Consider the following 26,612-nt stretch of genomic DNA (forward strand, 5'->3'; position numbering starts at 1 on the left):
CATAACTTCATGGTCAAGTACTGCAAATGGATGAACGTCCAAGAAGAAGAAAAGATTAAAAATAAAACAAAAGTTCTAAAGAAGACAGTAAAAGTAAAATTGGTAACACAAACTAATTAAAATGTTTAAAAGAGAAGTCCCTGCATTTAAAAAGCATCTGTATTGTCACCTACATCAAAACTCCAAACTGAAGACTGTTTTAAAAAATCAAAAAGAAAACGAAACAGTCTTTAGAATTCAATTTGCAGAGAACTACGTGGCAAAATATAGTAAAGAAATCCAGAGTGTTCATTTTGGCGCCTCTAAGCATCAAATAAGTCTGCACACTGGAGTCAGATATTCAAACAATGAAAACCAGCCAATAACAACCTGCTTTACAACAGTAAGCAACAATCTTGACCATCAATCACATGCCGTATGGGCCCATCTACAGCCGATTCTCAAACAAACAGCCGTCCAATTTCCTGACACCGACACAATTCATTTTTTTCATACTCCCCATCGAGCCAATACAGAAATAGGAATAATATATATCTTTTTTTTTAAACTGTGATCCCAACAATGTTTCCAAACTTGAATGTGCCTTTTATAAAGTTGATATTCTTTTGAAAGAAGTAAGTTCAAATGCAATAGAGAAGAGGACGAAAGAATTAGGATATGCAGTTATTCCGACAATCGAGGAGATTCTTCAAAGCCGTCAAATAACGTACTTCACAGGGGGAAAATGTACGCAAATTCTCTCTCCTGCTTTAAATGTCCATTGACGAAGCCTTGCACTTGATCGAAAAGCTTGTCACGCTAACTGAGGGATACGAACCAGAAAATATTTACAATGCAGACAAGACGGGACTGTTTTTCAAGATTTTACAGGACAAAACCTTGTCATTTAAGGGTGATAAATGATAAATTACTGTAATGTTGTGGGAAAACTGCACGGGGAGTCACAAATTAAAGCCTCTTATGATTGGGAAATCAAGAAACCCACGTTGTTTTAAACATTTTTAATGACCTACCTACGCAGTACATGACCAACCCAAAGGATATTTTGAACTGTGACGCTTTTACGAAATGGCGAAGTGTCAACGAAGACATGAAAAAGAAAAAGAATAAAATTCTCATGTTTATTGATAACTGCACTGCTCATGACATTCCTAACCTCAGTAACATTAAAATCGAGTTTTCTTCCTCCCAACACAACAACGAAACTGCAAACAATCGACCAGGGCATTATTCAATGTTTTAAAGTGAATTACAGAAAAGAGGTTGTGCAACAGTTCCTTAGAGACATGGAAAGTCCACTACCAACTTACATCAACATCTTAAATGCCAACAAGAGCCTGGAGCGAGGTCTTGGAGAGCACAATTTCTACGTGCTTTAGGAAGAGTGGATTAGCCGTTCCGAAATCGGAAGAATTTACAGAACAGCCCACTATTTAAGTCATCGATGCTATTGAGAGTTGGGGGAAAATAGAGTTTGCAGCTGCAGAGTTTGGAGACTTTGTTATTTTTGCTGACAACTAAGCCGTGCATGGTGAGCTAACCAACGCTGAAATCATCTCCTCTGTGAAATCAGACGAGAATGCAGATGTGGTGGAAGATAACAACAAAGAGGAACAATCTGAGTTGTCTGACTTAAATACAAAAGAAGCTCAGCAAGCTCCAAGTTTGCTAAAACACCTTTTTCTCTAAAAGAGTGGTTTGACTGACGAAATCTATCACCGACCTGGACACGTTAAACATAACTGTACTCAAGCAAATAAAAATAAATGACTTATTTATTAGTAATCAGAGTGGAAGTGGCCAGTTAACTGACAATGCCAACTAAATCCTAAATTCAGATTTCAAATGGTTAGGCTTATTAAAATAAAAATACAGTACTATACAAATGTTGGTTTTCTTTTAAATTCCTGTGCTTGTATTTTTTGTTGTTGTTTATATGTTACTGAAGGCTATTGTGAGTATTTTTTTAAATAACTTCTTGATACTTGTTTTTTTTTTTTTTTGTAATAAGTCTATAAATACCTGTATTTTATTTCTGTTAAATTCAAAATATTTTCATCTTATTTAAATACTGTATGATAATTATCAAAAATGCACATACACTCAACTCCCAATTATTTGGGATAAACTAAAGTTGAGGCTTCCTGGAAACGTAAATTTGCGGTTAATTTGCATAATACAGTACAATCACAATGGAATCACAATGTTTACACACATATATTTAAATACAATGACTCAAACATAATAAATTATACAATAAAATATGTAGGCTATGGTCTTAAGGATAAAATAAAATACAGTATTGACAAGACAAAAACTGCATCAATTATTTTCTTTGTAAATAATCTGTAATGGTTTTCTGTTTTTTAATTGAGAATCGTCTCTATCTGACCGTCCACTCCTATTCGAATATTCAAAGTACAACTGGTACAAAGTACTTGGACTTCAATATATGGGTAATTGTGCAGGTGCTTTTATATTCATAATATGACCAGACCAAACACATAATTACAATTGGAAATCTGCTAAAGATCGTTAAAATCCTTTCGTATTTGGTTACAAAACAAGGCACAAACCTGCATTCTTCTTTTTCTCTCCGTAAGTGACTTTTCCATCAAATTCATTCATCGGTATGTTTATGTCAGCCCCAACTTGCTGAATTGTCACATTTAGATGGTCCTCAATATCAGCGAGATACTGAAACAAAATCATTAAAATCATGTAGAGGTAATATTTTGAATTAGCCGTGGTGTTTGTCTACCTATCTTTTATCCTGGGGAAATGAAAAACTACTAATCAGAATACAGTAATCTGTAAAGGTGGTTATGAATCATCTTAACACATTTGTGTCCTTAACCCTGGAACTGCCTAAGTAAATATGTGTAAAAAATATCATAGACCTTTCAAACAAAGTGTGCTAAGGACACACAGCAAAGAGTATGTCAACTATAGAGCTGCAAATAGGGCCAGTTCTGTTTGGGCTGTTTATATTGACTACCCGGAACACCTTGAGGAATACATCAAGATGGTCATGTATGCAGACGACACTGTGCTGCTTACAGCAAACAGAAACATAGATCATCTAGAAGTAAACACCTATATAGCTTTCACCATGACACAGGACTATTGTATGAAAACTGACTTAGTCCTCAATGAAAGTAAGGCCAAGCAAATTACTTTTGGAAATAAAGTCTTCAGTATCTGAAATGCCCAAGCTGACAGCAGCTGAAGAAATCAAACATCTAGGTGTCATAATTGATGAAAACTTATCCTGGGATTGTCATGTAGCTTGTCTTAGCCAAAAACTCGGGCCAGCTCGCTTTGCCATAAAACGAATCAAAGAGACTAGTATCCCTGAGGCAACGAGGACTGCATACCATACATTTTTTGAAAGCCATGTATGCTATGGTATTACTGTCTGGGGTGGATCCACTATGGACAATCTTAACCGGGTCCTGGTTATGCAGAAAAGGGCTATCAGAATAATAGCAGACATAAGTAAAGAAAAAGCTGTAGAGATGCTTTCAAAAGCCTGAACATCCTGATGGTGACTTCCATCTACATCCTAGATACTGTTTATTACTGTGTAACCAAAGACCCGCTTAAACAAAGAGATATACCGGTACATGAATACAACACCAGATATGCAGGAAACTATGTGCTCCCTGGCCACAGAACAGCAATGTTTGAAAAGAAACCACTGAGATGGCTGCTATACAAAGCTTTCTACACCCTAAAGTAATTCTTTGAATGGCAAGACCACACACAACACTGAAGAAGCTATTCCATTTCACTTTGTATCTATTATAGCAATGTTATTTATTTAAATTTGACGCTGTAACATTTCTTGATGAAATTGTAATAAAAGATATTGTCTATTGTCTATTCACCAATAACAACAGTAAGCGGCAAGTAGCCTCAAACCAACGTACCCGCAACTTACGGAGATAAAAAAAAAAGATACATACAAAAACGACTATTTCTTAAAAACAACTCTCTACAGCATATCAAAATCCAATGCAATAATCAATTTAGGTACCTCCTCGACCGTGAATGAATATTGAATCTAGAGGTTAAACTAAAAAAAGTTGGGGCGGACCAATTATAATTTTTGATTCATCAACATTTTTAACCCTGGTAAAATCAAAGAATGACCAATTCTATATACTTTGTGATTCTGGGTACAATACCAATTCTGGAATCTACTAGAGTTGTGGCAGCATCAAGGTAATCTCCCACAATGGTACCCAAAGTTTCCGCATGACATCTACTCACCTGCATCTCGTTGTACCAGATACAGCAGCCGCCTTGGTCAGTCAGTCTGGTGTTCCAGCAGTTTCTTCCTCGGGATGAACACCACTCTCCGTGGAACCACACCTTCTCTGGCACAGCAGACACCAGGGAGATGGCTAGACCCATCCTCTCAGCTCGACCCACACGTCCGATACGATGGACGTAGTTGCTCTTCTCATCAGGCAGTGTCACGTTGATCACTGTTTAACAATTTGGTATAAGTAATTTACACGTGACACTGTTAATACACTAGTCCCTCAATAATTCGGCCTTTGATACAGTAACAAATTCTCCAATAATCCAGCTAAATCTAAAAAAAATCATAGCTTATAATATTATTAGTGTGTATTAAACGACACATGAAAGTACAGTAAGGTAAATCACCGAAATTCAACAGCTACCACAATATTGACACTTTCACTCTTTACTGTAAGTGGAAATATGCGGTAGATCTAATTTTCGTCGTCTTTGACTTGAACACGCCGAGTGTTTTTTTCTTTCAAGCCAATCGGTGATCTGCCCGGCGATTTTAGTTCGAAAGTTACACACAGTTATCTGGATGCAGTACGCTGAGGGTTGACATCAGGTAAGAATATTACTGTCTTTTGCTAAAAAGCTGACAACTATTTTCCATGTAATTATTATATGTTAGTGTTTATATTACTTGAAGTGTTGATTTTCTACTAATATATGATGTCTGAGATTTTAAAAATATGCATGAATCCACATTTAAACAAGTTTTTAAAAAAATATGTTTTAATTTTGGCGTTTATCATAATATCAACATTAGGTGTCGATAATACATTTAGCACTTTTAGCATGGAACATATTTTCAACACATGAATAAAAACGTATTAAACCCTGATGTATTTCATCGAATTTCACCGGTATTTATGTTATTATCAACTTTTTTAAGTTTATAACTTTGTTTCGATGTTTCTAATCTAAACATTGTGTTTTGTGTGTACATTTTAGTTTTATTTTGTGTTTTTATCACTAAAAATGGATCCCTCAATACCTGGAACATCGAGAGATGGCGTCGAGCCACAATATAACGAAAATCTGGAGGATATCGATGCAAATGACCCTATTCAGCGTGTAATGGATGGAGATGTATCCGATGATGAAAATCTTGGAGATCATGATTCCGAAGAGTATGACAGTGGTGAGGACGATCCAGATATATACACCACAGCTCCTGAATGGACGATACAGACAACAGGCTTGAGACCCATTGAATTTACCAGGACTGATACTCTACTGGTGCCAATTCCCGGGCAAGGGACCCCGATTGACTGGTTCAACCTTTTGTTTGACGAAGTTTTGCTAGAACAAATCTGCACAACCAGTAACAAGTATGCTTTCAAAGTATTTTCCAAACCTAGTTTAACTCCTAACTCCAGAATTTGTAAATGGAAGGACTTGCATGTACCTGAACTCAAAATATTTATCGGGTTAATCCTACATATGGGTACAGTTAGGCTAAACAGACTCCAAGATTACTGGAAAACGGATCCACTTTTTGACTTTAAATTGTTTAGACGAAGTATGTCTAGGGATCGATTTTTGAACATTCTCCGTGTCCTTCATTTCTATGATGAAAAAAATGAAATTGACAAGAAAGAATCCCTTGGAAAAATCACACCAATTGTTGAATATTTCAATAATAAAATGATCCAGATATATTACCCTCAAAAAGAACTGTCTATTGATGAGGCAATGGTGTTATGGCGAGGTAGATTATATTTCTGTCTATAAAAGGAAAAAGGCATAAATATGGAGTAAAATTGTACTCCCTTTGTGAACACCAAGGATTGATTTTGAAATTTCTGGTTTACGGAGGCTCGTCAGATGAGATAGTAGGCGGAACTGGCCATACAGACAAAGTAGTCATGTATTTACTGAAAGAAAAGCTGGGAAATGGTCACGCTGTTTACATGGACAACTTTTATAATTCATATGGCTTGTCATCCAGACTTTTGGCCAACAAAACCTATTCCACTGGAACCCTCAGACAAAACCGTAAGATTGTGCCGATAGAAGTAAAGGAAAAGACTTTGAAGAAAGGAGAAACGATTGCTCGCTATGGTAATAGCATAATGATAGGAAAGTGGAGGGATAAGCGTACAGTATTGTACATATCTACTGAACATGAAAATGAAATGGTAGAATTTGAAAATAAGAGAAGGCAAACTAAAATAAAACCACTTCCGATCATCAAGTACAATGCTTTTATGAGGGGTGTTGACAGGGCAGATCAGATGATGAGCTATTATCCCTGCGAACACAAAACAGTCCGATGGTACAAAAAAATATTTGTACACATTTTACAGATGCTGCTTCTCAATTCACATGCGCTCTACAACATGTACAATGCAAAAGTTACATTTTATGACTACCGACTCCATGTAATAAGGGCTCTCCTGCCAGCACATATGCCAGAACCCCTTGAAACCCCTAGACAAAAGCGTGCACGGGAGGCTGCTCACAAGATTGCAAAGAGTGAAGAACGTGATAGCAGTAACCGCGTGAAAAGGAAAAACTGCCGTATTTGCTGGAAAAACACGGGGAAAAAAGTTAAAACTGCATATTATTGCGAGACCTGCCCCGACAACCCTGGCTTATGCATGGGCCAGTGTTTCGAGTCATATCATGACTCACTATAAACTTTTACATGCATCACAGGACTGTATATAGTGTAAATAGTGAAATATATAGTGTATAATAATCTCACGTCGTCAGACTTTTGATTGTGGAGCGAGCGCGGCTGAGGACCATGCCGGCGCCAGGCCGGCGCGGCGACAATACAATTAGACTTTCCATGCGTAATGCGGCGGGTCCACCGGTGACTGATGACCACCAACGCTCCAAAACTAACGGTAAGAGTCTTGAATATGCATTATGACAAATATTCCCAGCTTTATAGCATATAAAGGTAACCTTTTATGAAATAAAAAATTTTAGTCATAGGTCAGCGCTTAATATAAGTTTTTAGCAGCGAATGTGTTAATATCGACAGCGGGTGTTGAAACAATTTTAAATTAAAATAGAACTTGACATCCCATTCAACAATTATTTCATGTTATTTTGCTACCTATTTGATCTAAATTTATTGTTTTTGATTACTACTAGCTAATATTAATAGTTCATAAATTTATTGATGATTAAAAATTACAAATCTGGCCACCTGTAAGCCTATCTAGATGATTTGAACTACAAAATTGTGTTTGTTCAAATATAACTGTTAACTCATTTAAGTTAACTGATACCTATGAAAAATCGTTTGTGAAAATAATCTTGATTTACATAGTTTATTGTAAGCGCTTGTTTTAGTAGGCCTAACGAATTTTGTGAAATATAACTTGTTTTCCAGAATGCCGCCAGTCAAACCCAGAGAACTTGCAGTGAAGAGGAAGAAATACTCTGATGATGATATGAACAAAGCAATTTTAGCCTTTTGAAACTGATCTTCGATTGCTGCGGCTGCTAGGGAACATGGGGTTCCCAGGGTCACGCTCATGGACAAGCTCTCTGGCAGAACTACTGAGTACAAGCTGGGGAGGAAACCTGTCCTTGGAGAAGAGGAGGAACACGTCCTGGTTCAATGGATCTTAAAATGTAAATCAGCTGGATTCCCAATCTCTACAGGTCAGCTGATTTAAAGTACCCAGCAAATGCTAAAGAAGTTGGGAAAGGAGGACATCTTCCAAAAGGGTGCGCCAACAAAAAGATGGGTGGAGGAATTACTAAAACGAGACCCAGAGCTTTCTCTGAGAGAGTGTCAAAACCTGACAACCACTAGGGCCAATGTAAGCCTGGAAAACATAGAACAGTGGTTTGACGAAGTCAAAATGTACCTCCAAAATAACGGTCTTTTGGATGTCTTGAAGGACTCCTCCAGAGTCTTCAATTGTGATGAAACGGCCTTTTTCCTTTGTCCAGACAAAGGGAAGGTCATTGTTGGACGGGGAACAAGACCGTTTAAAGAGTCAGTGGGAATTACAAAGAAAATGTCACTGTTATCTTAAAAGTATCTGCTGACGGGAAAATTACCCCTTCCATCATGGTCCCCTATGATCGATGGCCGCCCAAAGTCATCGCCAGCATTCCCGACGATTGGGGCGCAGGTAAAACAGAAAATGGCTGGATTACTAGCCAGTCATTTTATGAATATATTGGCAATGTTTTTGAACCTTACATCACAAGAGAAAGGATTAAAAGGCCTGTCATCCTTTTCATGGACGGCCATACATCATATATGAGTTTCGAGGTGAGTGAGCTGTGCTCACAAAAGGACATCATCTTGATTGCCCTATACCCGAACGCCACCCACATTCTGCAACCACTTGACGTGGCAGTGTTTCATCCGTTGAAGGCAGGGTGGTGGTGGGCAGTGACACAGTGGCGCTTCGACAATAATGGAAGGAAGCTGAAGAATGAAGAGTTCGCACCTCTGGTAAAAAAAGTATTAGATGGTGACGCCGTGAAGCCCGAAACAATCAAAAGTGGCTTTAAATCCTTCGGGCTTTTGTCTCTTGATGCCAAAGAAGCCAACATAACAAAGATTCTTGGCCGACCCTCTAAAAAGAATCCTGCTTTAACCAACGCCAACATATGTGCACTTCAACGCTATTTGTACTTTCTGGAAAGCTGAATTGACACAGAGAAATCAAACACTTACTGGAATGACAAAATTGCAGTTGAAGACAAGTCCCTTTTTGAAGTATGGAAGGGGTTAAAAGAAGAAATTAAAAACCTGAAGAGTGGAAATACAATTCAGTCCCAGACAGAAGACCATCATGAAAACATTCCAGCTGTCGACCCTCCTCCACCCTCTGTTGTGATAGAAGCAGAAGAGATCGTCATAAATGAACAAGTAGTTTTCTCCAATGAAGAGGCTTTTCTGGATGATGAGGCAATTATCCGTACGATTCCTCCTGACTCCCATACTTACCCTTCATTCAATACCTCAGATATTAACATCGATCAGGAGTTTGACAATAACCGACCAATCTGTTCATGGGACACCCCTTTCTTAATTGGGCAAGAAGAAGAGATACAAACGCTTTCAGCTGTTGACCAATGCGAATTCCAACACAACCTTCCCTCTTCTACACCTCCTCAAACATTTGGCTCTGAAACTCCCAGTCGAGGAATTCATCTGGGATACACACCAGAAATTTTAATAGCGTCTGTAACAATGCCAACAACCACTACTTCTACTACAACCCAACACTTCCTACAACAACGGAGCCGCCAACAACCACAACTCCAACACCACCAACAACCAAACCACCATCAACCGTTTCAAATACATCCAACGCTCCTAATGACATCCCGTCCCCATTTAAAGACTGCCTTTTGTGGCCTGAAAAAGAAGCCAAGTCAAACTGTAAAAGAAAAAAAGTCAAGACACCTTCAGTTGTAACATCGAAGCTGTGGAAGGACTATCGTAAAAAGATAGTAGAGGAAAAGTCACAAAAAGAACAAGCAGCTGCTGAAAGAAAATTAGTAAGGGAAGAGAAGATGAACATTAAGAAGGAAAAAGATGAAAATAAAGCCAAAATAAAAATCCAATCAGTTTGTAAAAATGTGACTAAAAACCCAAAGAAATGGAGACTGACAGCGAAGAAGAGATCGAAGAAAGTGGAGGTAACTTCAATATAGAAGAATGCTGCTCAGCCCCAAGTATTCCTGAAACCTTCAAAATTGGTCTTTGGGTTGTAGTCCCATATCCGAAAAAAATGGAGTCAGTGAAAAGTATATGGGCCAAATATTGTCCTTACACGATGACCGGACAGCGGTGGTGAAATTTGTTACCAAGAAGGGTAACAAATTTGTGTGGCCTACACATGATGATATAGACACGGTGCCCCTTAAAGATATCATCACTACACTCAATGAACCTTCTTTCGATAGGAGAGGTTATCTTACCTTTGTAAATCCTTGTAAATGTTCCTAAACTCGTCAGTCTTCTTTAAAGATTACACATTTCTTGTTGTTTATTAATTGTTGGTACGGATATATGCTTATGCCAAATGTAGGCTACTTTTTTTACTTTAATCTTACCTTTGTAAATAACTTGTTACCTTTGTAAATCTTGCGTTACCTTTGTTACACTTGTTACTTAGTACTTATCAATGTTCCTAAATTTACTAGTCTTCTATTTAACATTTTATGTTGTAAATAAATCGGTTGTCTATAGGCTCATGTCACACATTACTCGGTGCTGTAGTCAATGACATTCTTCACTTTCAGCTGCTGTGTCTTGATACTCTATCGATATGCTGCAGAAATCCATTACCTTACAGACGTGAAGTAAAGACGACTTTCCAGATCCAGAGGACCAATTTATGGTCTTTACTAGGGATGGACGAGATTGGATTTTTAGTTCGAGACGAGACGAGACGAGATTTTTTATTTCTCATAAAATTTCAAGACGAGATCGAGACGGGATTTCCCTTCTCATACACAACGGGAAATGCACGTTCAAAATTTTTACCTGATTTTGTAACATTGTTAGATGACTGTTTAAATACATAAATAATGATAATAGGCAAGAATATTTACAATCTTTTAATAAAAAACATCAGCATAACATTTTTTTATTAATCACGCCTAACTTATTAAAAATGCCTACGATTAGGAAACATAGTGATATCAGTTAGGATAGAGTTCAACTTATCCTAAAATAAAATAAATCATAAAATAAAAGCAATATTAATTTTTATAAAATAGTTACTTGTTTTGACTTTTTATAATAATAAAACATTCCTCACACTGCTTACACTTAACAAAACTTCTCAAATGTTATTAAAGTAATACTGTATTATTAAAATAATTAAAGTAATATTTACATTTAAAGAATTAATTAAATAAGAACGCCTTCGCAAAGGAAACGCAACTACAACACGCTCCTGTATTGCGGGTATTGCATTGACTTTCTGCAGGCGTTTTTAATTTTTTTTTTTTTTTTTTTTTTTTTTTTATTCTCGTCTTGATAATAATCTCGGCCAAAAAGAAATCTCGTCTCGTGTAACGAGATTGAAAATTTCCCGAAAATTTCCCGAAATTACGAGACTTGACCATCCCTAGTCTTTACATTTCATTTCTGACAAATCTTTCATGGCGTCAACAATAATCAATAGAACAAATTGCTTACGGAAACAGTACTTTTATAAGCTTCTTACAATCTTTAAAGCTATTGTTTATTTTTACTAAGCTTTCTAATAAGTTATTCTGCAATGGACATGTGTTCATTAAAACCCAATAATAACACAAATTATTTTTTTTTTATTAATTGAATGTCCAATAACAGCTGCCTGTCGATAATAAGATCTTAAGTGTCGATAATAAATTTTAAGCTGTCGGAATTAAGGTTAGTGTTGTTTGAAGACCATCCTAGTCTAGATTAGCTATAACATTATTATTTGTAATTCTAAAAACGTATTTATTGGCTCAAAGTGAAGACAATTCATCACAGAATTTGCCAAGATAAGAACATCGGATGTATTTCAATTTACTGTATATTATAAAAAAATGAATGTATAATTGAGATTGTGTCTTAAACTGTTGATATTCGGTGGTTTACCTTATATAGAACAATTCAGCAATATAGACAACAATTCAACAAACCAACTGCAATATAGAACAATTCTATATTGCACTGCACTATATGGTACTGCACTTGAACATAAAATGACATATATCTCATTGTTTACTGTACGTATTATACACTGAACTGTACTGTTACTACGGTACTGGAATGTGGTGATGAATCAGGATAAATTAATATTTTCTGGCTTTAGTTCCTTGATTATTATACTACTGAAGGATCCAATACCCTATAAAAGTTAGTAAGAAAGCTAAATCAAATCGAAGAAGAAATTGTCAAGGGAATACAATGGCAGAGGTTACATTATTTTCATTGTTTTCGTCATTATTTATTACATTGTTTTTGTCGGTAGGCCTACTCGTTTTTATTTGTAAAACATCCACGTTTGTACATAATATGTTTCCGTGTTTTGTATGTAAACTCTTGACGACCTTTTCGAAGTGACAGTGTTTTAATGTTCTTGTACAAGATTTGATCATGAAGACTTAGTCTTCGAAACACGTTATCCGTAAGGAACAAACAGGATCACTCTGGCAGTACTCAGGTAATTTTATACCTTTTATAGTTACAGTATTGTTGGTAAACTTACTGAAGGGCAAACCAGAGATGTCCAAGCCTCTAGCAGCGACATCCGTACAGATCAGGAACTTAACCTCTTGTTTCTTGAACTTCTCCAAGTTAGCTTTGCGTTCTGGAGGCTTGCGGTCCCCATGGAGACAAACACAGGAGTACGGGTTGTTGGCTCCACCTATAGAATCATCATCATATCATATCAACTGCAAGTACAAATTAACTATAGTCTAGAAGTTATAGGGCTTGGTCTTAAAATCTATAGGTCGCCGAGATTGTATCTCGACCGTCATTTTGCCAAATACCGACGCGGCGCTGTCGGTATTAATTCCAATACGTTTGTACGCAAAATAAAACCGACACTTGTTTGAAAACAAGTACAAACTGTCATAATATAATTCTGTTACTACTAATAATAAAACAAATCTTTATTTATTACACGTTTTAATATCATAGATACCAAAGTAGCCTCTTTATTACTTGAAGTTGTTGACATAATTATTAAATATTTTTATTGCCGTTGTTTTTTTAACTGTGGTAAAGAAATACAAACTGCTATAACTTACATTTTAAAGTTGACAATGAAAACAAACATATACCGGGTGTCCCACGAAGGGGTTTAAACGTTTGATTTTATATTACGTGCCCATTCATGCACCGAACCTTTTTAAACTTTACACAGTTTACAAAGTAGGTTCTAAAAATATTCTGGAAAAATTTAAACTCCCTAACCTTAGTAGAAACAAAATGGTGGCTTATTGACAAATTTACCAATGTGCTTTCTATAAAAACTACTTTCATGATTTATTATTAGTTATTTATTTATTATTATTATTTATTTGTTATTTGATTAATTTTTAGTTTTCCATTTGGCTATGTTCTAATTTTTTCTCGTTTTAAAGTCATATTGCCCTGGAAAGTAACAATAAAAATATTTTATAAAACCAAAAATACCTTTTTTAATGTTTTAAAGTAACTTTTTCAATATGCCGCCATTTTGTTTCTACTAAGGTTAGGGAGTTGAAATTTTTCCAGAATATTTTTAAAACCTACCTTGTAAACTGTGTAAAGTTTCAAAAAGTTCGGTGCATGAATGGGCGTGTAATATAAAATCAAACGTTTAAACCCCTTCGTGGGACACCCTATATATGTATAATAATATAAACACCAATCCTGCGTTTTGAATTTTTTTTTAGAATGCCTGCAACAAAAACACCCCCACCAAAGAAACGGAACCAGTATTTCAACGAAGATATGAAAGGGGCTGTTCTGGCGGTTAGGAGCGGTACCGACACTGTGTTATCCGCGGCAAAACAATTTGGGGTACCTAGGGTAACGCTCCACGACAAAGTGTCTGGGCGATACGACGAAAACTGCAAATTGGGTAGGAAGCCCATTCTCTCTCAGGGCGAAGAAGACATCCTGAAATGGGTTTTGGCATGTAAGATGAGAGGTTTCCCCATTACTAAGGATCAACTTATCCATAGTGCTGGGCGGATGCTCACCAGCACGGGTAGGCCAAACCTATTCGTGAACGATAAACCTGGCCGACGATGGTATAAACTCTTTATGGGCCGCCACAAAAACCTTGCCGTCCAGGAGTGCCAGACCCTAACAATTTCACTTGCTGCCATCACTGAGGAGAGGGTCGCGGAGTAGGGTTGCGGAGTAGGGTCGCGGAGTAGTGTGCAGAAGTGAAAAAGTATGAAGAGGAAAAGCAGTTGATGAGTGTGTTCGAGGATCCGCGGCGAATTTTCAACTGTGATGAGACAGCCTTCTTTCTGGCTCCCAAAACAGGGAAGGTTATTGCCGCAAGAGGAGACAGAAGTGTTTATAATGTGGCAGGTAACACGGACAAGGAAAATATTACAGTGCTTATGACCATTAGTGCGGACGGTGGCGTTGCACCACTAAGGCTGTTGTATGCCTACGAACGTATCCCGGTACAAGTAGGGATGGCTGTTCCAGATAAAGGCATTAGGCAAAAGTGAGGCAGGATGGATGACATGTGAGTCATATTTTGAATACATGGCAAACACATTTGAGCCATACCTGACCGCCAACAACGTACTGCGACCAGTGATCATGTTTTTGGATGGTCATGTGTCACATAAGTCCGCGAATTTTGTACATCTAAAGAAATTGAGCTTGTGGCCCTTTTGCCTAATGCCACACACATCTTGCAACCATTAGATGTTGCAGTTTTCCACCCTTTAAAAACGGCGTGGAAAAAAGCTGTTGGGGAGTGGCGCTTTCAACATTCTTCACAGAATGTAAGATTTCCCGGCCATTTTACAAACCGTAATTAATTCCACCTTGAAGCCAGAAACCATTAAAAACGGGTTTAAAACTTGCGGCTTGCTAAGTTTGAGAGTCCAGACATTGACTTGACCAAAACAGTTGGGAACTTGGCCCAAAAACCAAAAGCAAAACCGATTGTGAAGAGAAATGATGAGGTGGAAAAGATCAACACCACGTTGGTGTATCTCGAAAAAAATATAGGGAGTGAGGAACTGAAAGTTTTTAGGCGTGGTGGGCCTGTAAAGAGGCGGGATGAATCCCACTTTGAGGTATGGAGGAACATTAGAGAAGATCTCAAAATTGGTGCCAATGATCTTCCCAACAAACCCGACCGTCCCAACGCCACGATTAATCCCAACGAAGAACTCGATGCCACCATTTTGCCTGAAGAAGCAGACGCCCCTAATGTTTTCACACCAGTTGTGGAGCCAGACTTTAACATTGAAATGTCTCTAGATGACTTGAACTATACCATTGTGCTAAATGAGGAGCTACTTGAAGACTTGGGCCTTGGTCAAAACATGGTTGTTGAGTTGGGTTTGCCAGTAAATGTTATTTCTGAACCAATTTTACAAAATCTACAAAACTCATCATTGGCTTGTCAACCAACCCCCTCCAAGCTTTTGACGTCATCTAGCTCAAACGCCCCCCGCCATCTACTTCACTCAAGAAAACGTTAAAGACATCATACCATCACCTTTCAAGCACTGTGTTTTTTGGCCTGGTCCAAAAACTGACTCTGGCAAAATAAAAAGAAAAGGAACAGCGTGAAAATGCCTATAGTCATGACATCTGAAAAATGGAAGGTGTATCACAAAAACCTGGCAGAACAAAAAGCGAAAAAAGCAAAATATTTAGAAGAAAGAAGAGAAAGAAGGCAAAATCTACAAGCCATGAAAGAACAGACCATGAAAGTAAAGAAAGAAAAGACGAGCAAAAAGAAACAAGAAACAGAAGAAGCTTCATCTGAGCTCGACGAGAATTAAAAGGCCCAACACAAAGGACATTGGGTCGTAGTGCCATATCAAACTGTTAGAAACGATGAAGACAAGAAATTTATTGGTCAAGTGCTAGGTGTTCAACAAGACGAAAACACGGCTGAAATTAAATTTCTCACCCAAAAAGGAGGAAAATTTATTTGGCCTGAAGTCGATGACATTGACGATAAAGTCCCTCTTGCAGAAATAATAAACATTTTAGAAGAACCATTATTTGACAGACCAGGGTATCTCACTTTTAGTTCGTAAGTAAACAACAAACAGTGAATCATCTGAACAAGGTATTTTGTACATAAGCCACTACAGATATGTAGTAAATGTTGAGTAGGTTAAGTTAAACCCTTTTTTATTCGTAAAAGTGTATTTTCTTCTTTGTTGTAGGTTTTAATACTTATTTGCTTGTACCGCTGTTTGATGGGTTTATGTTCATAATTTACTACCACAGACTTCTTTTGATTGTGCTTTAAGTTGTAATTAATATTTGCTTGTAATGTTGTTGCAAAGTCTTTTGTACATAAGTTATTACGGACATTGTGAATTTTTATTAGTCTTAAAAACTCATTTAAAGTCATAAAAGTGTATTTTCTTCATTGTTGTAGGTTTTAATCTTTATTTGCTTGTAGGCCTACATTGTGTATTGTTAATGGGTATTTTGTATATTTTACTACAACGGACTTAAAATTTGTGAGTAGTCTAAGATAAACCCATTTTAATTTGTAAAAATGCATTTTCTTCTCTTCTTTGTTGTTTGTTTTATTCATATGTTCATGTTGTGTGATTTTATAGAATAAACAATGATTTTATGCAAAATATAACGCAAATGATTACTTTCCACATCTTATTATATAAGTTAACTTTTAATTGAGTATAACTCGGAAACTAAGCAAACACTACTCTAGGTGGTCATGGCGAAGCTATCGTCATCGGCTGCTACGTATGTCGGTGGTAAGCAGTGTGTTTATTTTCGTCAGATGTCGATGTTTTTACTACTGATCACGATTGTTATTGTTAAAAATACCCTAACTTACTTTTGCCAAAGGTAAAGACATTTTTATTCAACTCTGAGCATGTTTTTTTCAGTAAAAATACTAAGTGATTGTTGTTTAGCAAGATCGTCAAACATAACCTGTTAGTTAAGGGTAATGTTTGTAGGGTGGTGAATAACAACATATTAAGATACAAGTGGTAATTCAGGAAATTGAAAACACAATGAATCTTTAAAAATACATTTATTACAAATATAAAGTTAACTTGTATTTTAATTCCCTCTTACAAACTTACTGTTGGCAATTAGGACATGAGATGTCGGAATAGTTTTCATTAGAAGTTAAAACTAGTGTTTTTATTTCATAAATATGAAATATTGAGGTGTTTTTCATGGTTAATTTATCTAAGGCAAATTGATTTATTCCATTAAACACAGGTTTTACATAACGTTAATATTTTTTATGACCTAAGACAGCTGATTTCTGGTCTTAGGGTGTTGGTATTTGGGGCATTTACCTTAGCTTTGTATAGGACGTATCTCTTGCAACCGCGTTAGTTTCGTTCTAGCAATTTTATTCATGACAGTGTCAATTATACAGTCCACTGATATACATTTCTACATCAATAAAATCATAGTTCATTTCAAAGTGTTAGTTTTTTTGAGCCGGATTCGCGATATCGTGCGAGTGAAGAGTGAAAGTAGTGAAAAGTGTGTTTTGGATTACCACCATCATCTTCACAAAAGTAAGTCCTCATTCCTTTTCCTTTGATCAAGCAAGCTAGAATGGAAGAAATTAAAAAGATAGTCTCCAAAAGAGCTATCATCAAGTCCAAATTAACCAGATTGAAGTCTTTCCTCGATAAAGTTCAAGATTCTTTAATTCCAAAAATGAACATTAAATAAAAGGTGACATCTTTTATAAAAGGAAAAATATTCCTCACAAGACTACACGTCTGTGTGTGAGGAAGAGTCCATGGCACTCGCTGACGTCACTCTTAAGTTGACATAGACCAAGCCCAGGATTTATCTCAGCTGGAAGATAGAATGTCCATATTTAGGGATTTGTTATCGGAGTTTGTTTCAGTATGATACTGATCCCGACTTGGAGAGAGAGTCATTTGAGAATCAATATTTCAAACTTTTAGCTAAATCAAAAGCTTTCCCAAGTCAACAGAAAATATTGAATTGTTGCCACCAAATAGTCACCAATCCTCTGTAGCATCCCAAGTTAAATTACCTACAGTTAAAATGCCCACTTTTGAAGGAAGATATGAAGATTGGCTTCATTATCAGGAACTAATTAGAACTCTAATTGATGACAACAACACCCTCTCAACCGCGCAAAAGTCTCATTATTTAAAATCTTCACTTCAAGGCTAAGCCCTTAAAGTTATAGATTCGCTTGAGGTATCCTCATCAAATTATGAGATAGCTTGGAATTTATTGAAAAGTAGATTAAAAAACAAACGGATCATTGTAAACAACCATGTCTCTTCAATTTTCGATCCGAAGAGAATAGATAAAGAATCTGGTGTAGCTCTTCGTCACCTTCTAGACTCTTTAAACCAACACATCAGGGCCCTAGCTTCTTTAGGTCAGCCAAAAGAACATTGGGATTGTTTGTTAGTCAACATAACAACTAGAAAACTAGACTACAACACAGTCAAGCTCTGGGAAAAACAGCCAGTCACAACTGAAATCCCAATGTTCAACGAACTCTCAACATTCCTAGAAAACTGTTTTAATCTTTTAGAATCACTTGAAACCAATAGACCGAAAAAATAAAGCTCATAACCCCCAACTTCAGTCTCTAGTCAGCGCCAGCAGCACACCAACTTGTACTCTGTGTGATAGTAATCACAATTTGTATCAGTGTGGTAAATTTCTGAAACTCACTGCATCAGATTTCAAATAGTGAAAAAACTAAGATTATGTATCAATTGTTTTTCTAAAGACCACCTGATTAGAGACTGCACCACTTTGTTAACTTTGCATAGCTTCGTATAGGACGTGAGAGGCAGTTCCCTTCACGTATCTCACTTTTAGTATTAACTCAAATTTAGTTACAACCGCGTTAGTTTCGTTCTAGCAATTTTATTCATCACAGTGTCAATTATACAGACCACTTATATCCATTTCCTACATCAATAAAATCATAGTTCATTTCAAAGTGTTAGTTTTTTATTATTCCATAACACTGGTGAACATCATGCGCCGCAACATCTCTTCTAAAACAACTTCTATAGTGTTACGAGCTCACCTATCTGTTTGAAATACTTTTCCAAATTGTCACAGTCCAGTTTTGTGCGGCAGAAGATAATGGCTCGGTCCATCTTGTGACGATCGATAGCTTTCACACAGTATTCACCTTTCAGAAGCTTAACAGCTTCAGACAGTGTTTCTGCAAAATAAAATGTACTGTTAGAATTTATGTGGTCAGAATTTCACTCACAAAGTGGAAAGTACAAAGCAATGTGACATGTTAAATGTAAACTAAAGAACTGTTAAATTAATCATGATCATAGGAACTTTTACAAGGAACTGTGGAGTGTAAACTTTACCCCGGGAAACTTTTGCAAAGGAAACAGCTTGTTAGCATGAAGGATGTAATTATCAAGGCCCCACTAGAAAAACAGGCCATGCTGCAGAATCTACGACGTCACACTTTTGGATAGATTCAATGCCATATCCCATATGTTCTAGGTAAATAATCTGGCTGTTTGTCAGATTTTAATGGTAAGATTTTAGTACAGCTATCCACCACTGTGACGTAGTGTTGCACTGCCCGCGCTGCAGCATGGTCTGTTTTTAAGTGGGGCCTTGAAAATATCAAGCAAAAAAGGGATGGGTCATCTATATTATATAAAATCCAATGTATGTTTGTTTGTCGTTTTGGTCCTTTATGTGTTACCAAACCGGTCATCCGATTGTGATGAAACATTGGGAAGTTGTTCTATACACTACCAGATTTCTGTACTGAGCCGTGACTATTTCCACCGGGCGAATGTCACGACTCATGATCAATGGTTCAAGTGTTTTTTTATAGTAGGCTAGTTCAGTGTTTCGTTGTCACTCCACGACCCCGAACAAGGCTGTGGGTTTTTGTTCTTATTACTCCCACCGCCAAGCACTTCAGAGGTTGCGTGACAATCAACTAGTTAACCTCGCAGACATTTTTCCATCGTTTTACATCGCCCTTTTGGCACATGTTTTATGCAAAGTCAATTATGTTTTTTAATTTGTGCTTAGTCTGCGAGGTTATGGAGTAGTTCAAGTGCGCCACGCGCGCCTTTTGGGTGAGTTTTGCACATTTTTCTAAAGTTAGGTTAGCTGCACATGGTTGCACTAGGTCTGGAACCTAGTCTTGGGGTCGTGGAAGACTTTTGATAGTTAGTTTCCCTGTTCTCTGTTGTTTTGTATAATTCAGGGCCTTGCCCGAAATGCTAGGCCTAGAATTGACTGAGAAATGTTTGTTGGAAAGCCGCTATTTGAGAGAAACTGCCAAGTCAGTTTTGGGTCCTTCTGACTGTTTTGTGGTAGGCCTAGGCTTACAATTTTTGCTCAGTAAATGTAATTGTCTTAGGCTACTACTTCTGGTAGTCTTTTGTTTCTGTGTCCCGTACAATTTTTAGTGTTGTTTGTCTTGTAAAATGTTCAGTTTGTGTTACCCAGTCAAGTAAGGTTAAAGTCTTTTATTTTGCTTTGTCCTTGCCAAACTAGTTAAATTAAGTTGAATTAACTGCTCTTAAAGCTCCCCAGAAAGTTTGAGTCATTTTACTCAAGTTTTTAGAAAGTTACAGTAATTTTTAGTTTGGCAACTTTTCATTCAGGTTTGAACTGGGTAACCTGGAAGGCCACTGGTTCCTGCCTTTGAGTTAAGGTTTGGAATGGTCTGGAAAAGCTGCTGGAACATTTCCCCCAGCTTTTAAGACCATTCCGAACAAATTCTGATCACAACTTTTGGAGAAATTAGCAAAAATACATGAGTCGTTGCGTTAGGCCTAAATTTTTGTATGGAACGTTTTTTGTCAATTTTAAAGTATTTTTCTGTGTTTAAGTGTCAATTGTTCTCTGTTAACTTGTTCTTCTGGCCACTTTGGACCAGACAATTTAAATTTTTTTCTCTCAATTGGTGAAATTTACCACTGTCACATACCCGTCTGGCCTGCTGACATTGTTACCGCAAATTAATGTTACCATTCTTGTACTGTTTAATCTGTTAGTTGTTTTATTTAAAATATTGTTATTGTTTGAAATGTTTTATATTGTTAAAGAGCTGTGATAGAGAGAGAAACCTTTTAAAATTTTATTATCTTTTTGAAAATGATATATTAAGCCTAATCTGTGGATTTTTGGAAGTCAGTGAAAAACAAAACAAACGTGTGACAGTGAACCTTGCGGTAATGAACTTAGACTGTGACTACTGTGTTTTCTGGGTTTGTCACTCAGGGCCCAGGAGGACTACCGTTTGAAGTCAACCTTCTACGTTTGGAGCATGGGCGGAGAAACACTTCTTCGTGGGGCCCTCTTTTGGGATCCGGGCCGGCCACCCCCCTCTCCGTCGAACTTCAGCAGCCCTCCTGTGATGTGCGCCTGAAGACCCATGAACTAGTTATCCGTCGTACCGCAAGTTACTTGTTGTTTTGTTTTCACCACATATTTAAATCATAGTTGGATTCATAAAAAGAGGAAAGAGACTATCTAAAGTTATTATTGTTGAGGCCTACAGAGTTTATTTTTGTTATTTCTTTTTAAAAATTTATTTTAGCTAGCCTAATTATTTGTTAATCCTTAAAAAACTTTTATAACCTTTTAATTAGCCTATCCAATTAAATTTCTTTTTTGGGGCCCCTAAATGTTAAATGGTTACCAGTTATTTAAAGGAAGAGATTTTTATATATTCATTGTTGCAATTTTACAAATTTTATTTTACTAAGGTTAAAACTGATTAAATTTACTTTGACTGAATTTAGCCTATTTTGAATTTTTTAAATTAATGTTCCTTTGTAAGTTAGTAGGCCAAATTGGTAACAAAAATTTATTTAAACTTTAATTGAGAGTATTTACTTCATGTATTATTGTTAATGTTGTTGTTTATTTTTTTAATGGTTAATTACAGCTCGTTTCTCTCAAATGGCGTGTTGTTCTTGAACCTCCATCCATGGTTCTCATTTTGTTAAGTAAAGTTTTGTGAGCCGCTCCTCGGGCCTGCGCATGGATCACGCTTCCATTTCGTTAGTCTGGGGGCAGACTCGAGGGCATGGTTCATCTGGTAGCAGAGCGTGGTTAGTGGGTTGCGTCTTGGGTGCCTTGTCGTGAAACTTGGTTTCACGACTCGGATACTTAGGGATGCGATCACTGTCCACGTTCTATTTTTTGTTTTGTTTGAAGAGCCGTGGATGGATTGGTTTCTTGGAAATGTTCTGGCCTGGCAGTTTTGGAAAAGGGCCTTGTTGTGTTGTGGTGGGGCGTAAACACTTTTTATTAGGAGCTCGCCCTTTGGCCGAGGCACCGGGTGGAATCGGTGGTAATGACTTGCATCCTTCGGGAGCAAGAGTGTCAAAAGCATGGTCATGTGTCAAAAAAAAAAAAAAAAAAGGGTTTGTGTGTACACCCCATCACACAAGTGTTAGGTGTTGTCTAGTGTATGTATCGGTGTATGTTTGTGTGTGTGTACGTTCGTGGGTCATTTGTTGTTTTTTCTTGCGGTACTTGCGGTATGAATGGGCAGGTTCTTCTTTTGGGCCCCATCAGGTGCGTAGGCATCAACGTCCAGAAGCCTTAGGAATTAAATTTCTGTGTTTGTTTTGTAAAAAAAAAAAAATGTTGTTGGCTGTTGTTTTGAGTCAAGTGCTGGTTGAGACTCGGTATGGCGTCAATTGTGCCGGAATATTTGAGGAAGCCGGAGCTGGTGTACGAGGTGCGGTCCCGGGGGGAGACTCCTGGAACTGATGTACGCACTTTGTGTACACAGTTCAGACAAATTGCTAGCATGCCTCAAGCTTGGGTTGAGTCTCTCAGTTTGGATGAGGAACTGGAGGCATGTAAAGAGAGGATGGAAGAGCTAAGTGGGGAAATTAATAGTTGGAGTAGTTTGCCTATGGGCTCAGCTAAGGGTTCGGCTATCACACAGCTGACGCACTGGCGTAAGCGTCTGCTCTTGGTTTCAGGGCAACCTGAAATCCAGGATGAAGACAAGAGTTGGGTGGAGGCCAGAATTCTTGAGCTGGAAGGTATTTTGGAGAGTATTAAGGCAGGAAAGTCTGTCAAAGAGAAAGTTGAAATTTTTGAAGACAACCGTTCTTCGGAAATTTCAAACGAAGTACCAAGGTCAGTTGATGATGTGACTCCAGTGGGTACCCCCCAGGCTCCGCCTACGCCAAGTACACTGCTCCAGTTGCCTGCAAATGTTCAAATGTCAAATGCAAATGTCACACCGTCCCCCTCTCACACGTCCACCTTGGCTGCGGCTACGCTGAATGTCCAGTTCCCATCTCCCTTACCCTCTCAAGTCCATAGTTCCCCTTCCATCTCTAACTCCTTTGGCAAACTCCCCCATCCCCTTGCTTCTGTCCTGAGTGGTTTCCGGCCGGTGGACGGGTTAGATGTGAATGGTCTTTGTTTTTTTCTGGAGAGTGTTTTGCGCATGCGTGAATACCCTGGCATGTCAGACGCAACTTTGATGGAACTCATTGCTCCATACTGTCTGAAACCGTTGGTGGACAGATTGCTTGATTGTTTGCGCAGAGGCGTCACCTTTAATGTTTTTCATAAAGAAGTTTTGGAGCTTTTCATGCCCCGTCGGGTCATGGAGAAGCTGAAAGTTGAGAGAGTTTTTCGTCCTCAGCAGCCAGCCGAGTCTCTCAGCCAGTACGTGGGGGACATTCGCACGGTGGAAAGGGTCTTGCGTTTGGGGATCAGTGAGCTTGAGCTCATTGACATTGTGCTTCAGGGGTTGAAGCCTGAGGAACGCTCCCGTTTGGTTTTTGCACCACGACCTTCATCTTTTGCGGATCTGGACAGACTTTCCATCCTTTCGAGATCTGTCCAGGACGCTGATTTCCAGAGAGACCAAGCGGCGGGGCATCTTCCCCTAGCTGGTCATCATGCTGTCGTAGCACCCGTGGGGTTGGGTCCCGAACCGCCGCAGTGGCAGAGGCAACCTGTTGTTTGTTTTGGTTGTGGGCAACCAGGTCACATTCGGCGGCATTGCCGTCAAGGTGGAAATTTTGGACGTGGTCCAAAAAACTAGTTTGCTCACAGGAGGAAAAATTGCCCAATCCTTCCTGTGAGGTTGTTGGTGATAATGTAAAGGGCAATAATTTGAATGTTTTTTCAAGTAAGTCAAAGTCTAAGTTAAAGTCAGTTAATGTTTCTGTTGCCTCCCCTTCTGGGAGTGTTGTGCCTGTGACCGAGCCTCTGCTGCGGGGGATTGCGGGCCTTGCTTCCATGGGCGTGAAAGCGGCGCGCTCAACTTGCCCACGTCTCAACATCTTCATAGGTTCCACGGTGCAGAAGGCCCTAGTGGATTCTGGGTCAGCCCGTTGCCTCATTTCCTTGTCCCTTATTGAAAAACTTGAATCGTCTGGGCTTATCAAGCAAGTTGAGCGAAAAACCCCTATCTGCTGGACTGCGTCAAATTCACCCCTTCCCATCATCTATGAAGCCCGTTTCAAGTTCAAAATTGAACATTTTTCTTGGGTTTGGAGTTTTTGGGTGGCTAAGGACCTTTGTTTCCCTGTCATTTTGGGAGCGGATTTTATCAAGCACACTGGCCTAATTTTGGATTTAGGCAGAGGTCAGTGTTTTTTCCGATTTGCGAGACGGGTATTAATATCCTTTGCTGATGAAATTGGTGGTGGTGCTGCGGTAGTCGAGCCTGAGATACCCAGCAAGCCAACAATTGATCCGTTAGGGCATCTGACTACTTGCGAGGCTGAAGCCATCAGAACCTTGTGTTCTCGTTTCCCAGATGTGCTGACGCCAAAGCTTGGAGTCACTAACCTGTTGGAGTACGAGATTCGTCTAACAGATACCCGTCCCGTTCGCTCTCACCTATACAAATTAGCTCCACCCAAAATGGAAACTCTCAGAAAAATCATTGACGAACTTCTGGAAAATGGTGTCATTGAACCTTCCCGTTCGAGCTACGCTAGTCCAGCTTTTCTCGTCCCAAAACCCAATGGCAAGTCCCGAATGGTTTTGGACTATCGCAAATTGAATGCGCAAATTGAAATCGACTCTGTGCCTCTCCCCGATTTGCATTCTGCGTTTGATTGGTTCGGTAAGGCCAAGTATTTTTCTGTTTTTGATCTGAATCAGGCCTATCATCAGATTCCTTTGAAACCTGAGTCTCGACCTCTCACTGCTTTCTGCGTTCCGTGGAATTTGTATCAGTTCACAAGAGTTCCGATGGGTCTTGCTGTGGGGGCCCAGACTCTCACCAGACTCCTTGATTCCATCTTTCATGATGTCAAGTTCAAGTTTGTGTTCAATTACCTCGACGATCTCTTGGTGTACAGTGAGAGCTTCGAAGATCACCTGATTCATCTTGAAGAAGTCATGAGTAGATTGAATAGGGCTGGCCTTACCGTGAATCCTGACAAGGTTAGTTTTGCAAAGCCGGAAATTTCGTTCCTTGGTCATCTTATCTCTCATAGAGGCGTCTGCATCGACCCCGCTAGAACCCAGGCTATCAGGGAGTTTCCTCCTCCCAGAGATGTCAAGGGTATTGCTAGGTTCATCGGCATGGTAGGTTTTTACCGACGCTTCATACCCAATGTTGCTGAATTGGCGGCTCCTCTCAATGAGCTTCGGAAGAAGGGCGCCAAGTTTGTCTGGGGTGAAGCGCAGCAGACGTCTTTTGATCTTCTCAAGGAGGCTATCATGCAGCCCCCTGTTTTGGCGATGCCGGATTTCAGTCAAAACTTTGTCTTGCAAACAGATGCTTCCTCCGTCGCTATTGCGGCTGTGTTGTCACAAGAGGTGGATGGTGTTAGGCAGCCAATTGCGTACGCCTCATGCACTTTGAGTCCCTGCGAAAAGAAAAGCTCTTCTGTGTATGAACTCGAGTGTTTGGCTGTCGTGTTTGGAGTCAATAAATTCAGACGCTTTTTGGAGCACAAGGAGTTTTTATTGGAAACCGACAACCAGGCACTCTCGTGGCTTCTTGCACATCCACGCCAGCTTGGGAAAATTGGTCGTTGGGTTGTCCAAATATCATCCCTTAAGTTCCAAGTGCAACACGTTCGAGGCACTCAGAATGTGATTGCGGACACACTATCTAGGATGTACCATTCACCCGACGATCCTCCTTCTGACCAAGAGCAACCGGGTTGTGCCGTGCTCTTGGAGTTTCCACTCGCCTTTTCTGATTTCATTCCCCATCAGCTGAAGGATCCTGAGCTGGCAAAGATCATTGGTGAGCTTCAAAGTGGGGGAGCCCACCCCCCATATTTTCTGTCCCAGGGTGCCCTTTGCTGTCGCGCTCGGCAGCGAGGTAAACCTAAAGTTGTGCTGCCTAGTCTTCTAATCCCTATGGTCTTTGAGTATTTTCATTCTTCTCCTGTGGGTGGGCATCTAGGTATCCACAAGACCATTGCGAAAGTTAGGGAAATGTTCATCTGGAAGGGTATGGATCGGGATCTTGCTGCTAGGGTGCGTTCTTGTCAAACGTGCTCACTGAGCAAGCCCGCTCAAAACACTAAGTTTGGTTTGTTGTCATCTGAGGTGGCGGAAAGACCTTTGGAGAAGGTTTTCATTGACTATGTAGGGCCTCTCCCGCGTAGCAAGTCAGGAAATAAGTTCCTACTTGTTTGTGTGGATGCCTTCTCCAAGTTTTGTTGGC

At 38.8% G+C, this 26,612-nt stretch overlaps 1 protein-coding gene across 1 annotated transcript in view; it reads right to left on the minus strand.

The window, feature by feature from the left end:
• LOC128985898 (ATP-dependent RNA helicase Ddx1-like) overlaps window positions 1-26,612 on the minus strand; it is a 123,368-nt gene that overhangs the window by 1,495 nt on the left and 95,261 nt on the right. The window contains exons 10-13 of the mRNA XM_054405871.1: window positions 19,026-19,166; window positions 12,498-12,656; window positions 4,276-4,493; window positions 2,577-2,697 (exon numbers count right to left, since the gene is read on the minus strand). Of these exons, the coding sequence (XP_054261846.1) occupies window positions 2,577-2,697; window positions 4,276-4,493; window positions 12,498-12,656; window positions 19,026-19,166 (639 nt within the window). The remainder of the gene's footprint in view (window positions 1-2,576; window positions 2,698-4,275; window positions 4,494-12,497; window positions 12,657-19,025; window positions 19,167-26,612) is intronic.

The sequence above is a fragment of the Macrosteles quadrilineatus genome, unplaced genomic scaffold, assembly GCF_028750875.1.
Source record: "Macrosteles quadrilineatus isolate MER2022 unplaced genomic scaffold, UCM_ALF_1.0 Scaffold_2__2_contigs__length_208266976, whole genome shotgun sequence".
In the NCBI taxonomy this organism is placed as follows: Eukaryota; Metazoa; Arthropoda; class Insecta; order Hemiptera; family Cicadellidae; genus Macrosteles; species Macrosteles quadrilineatus.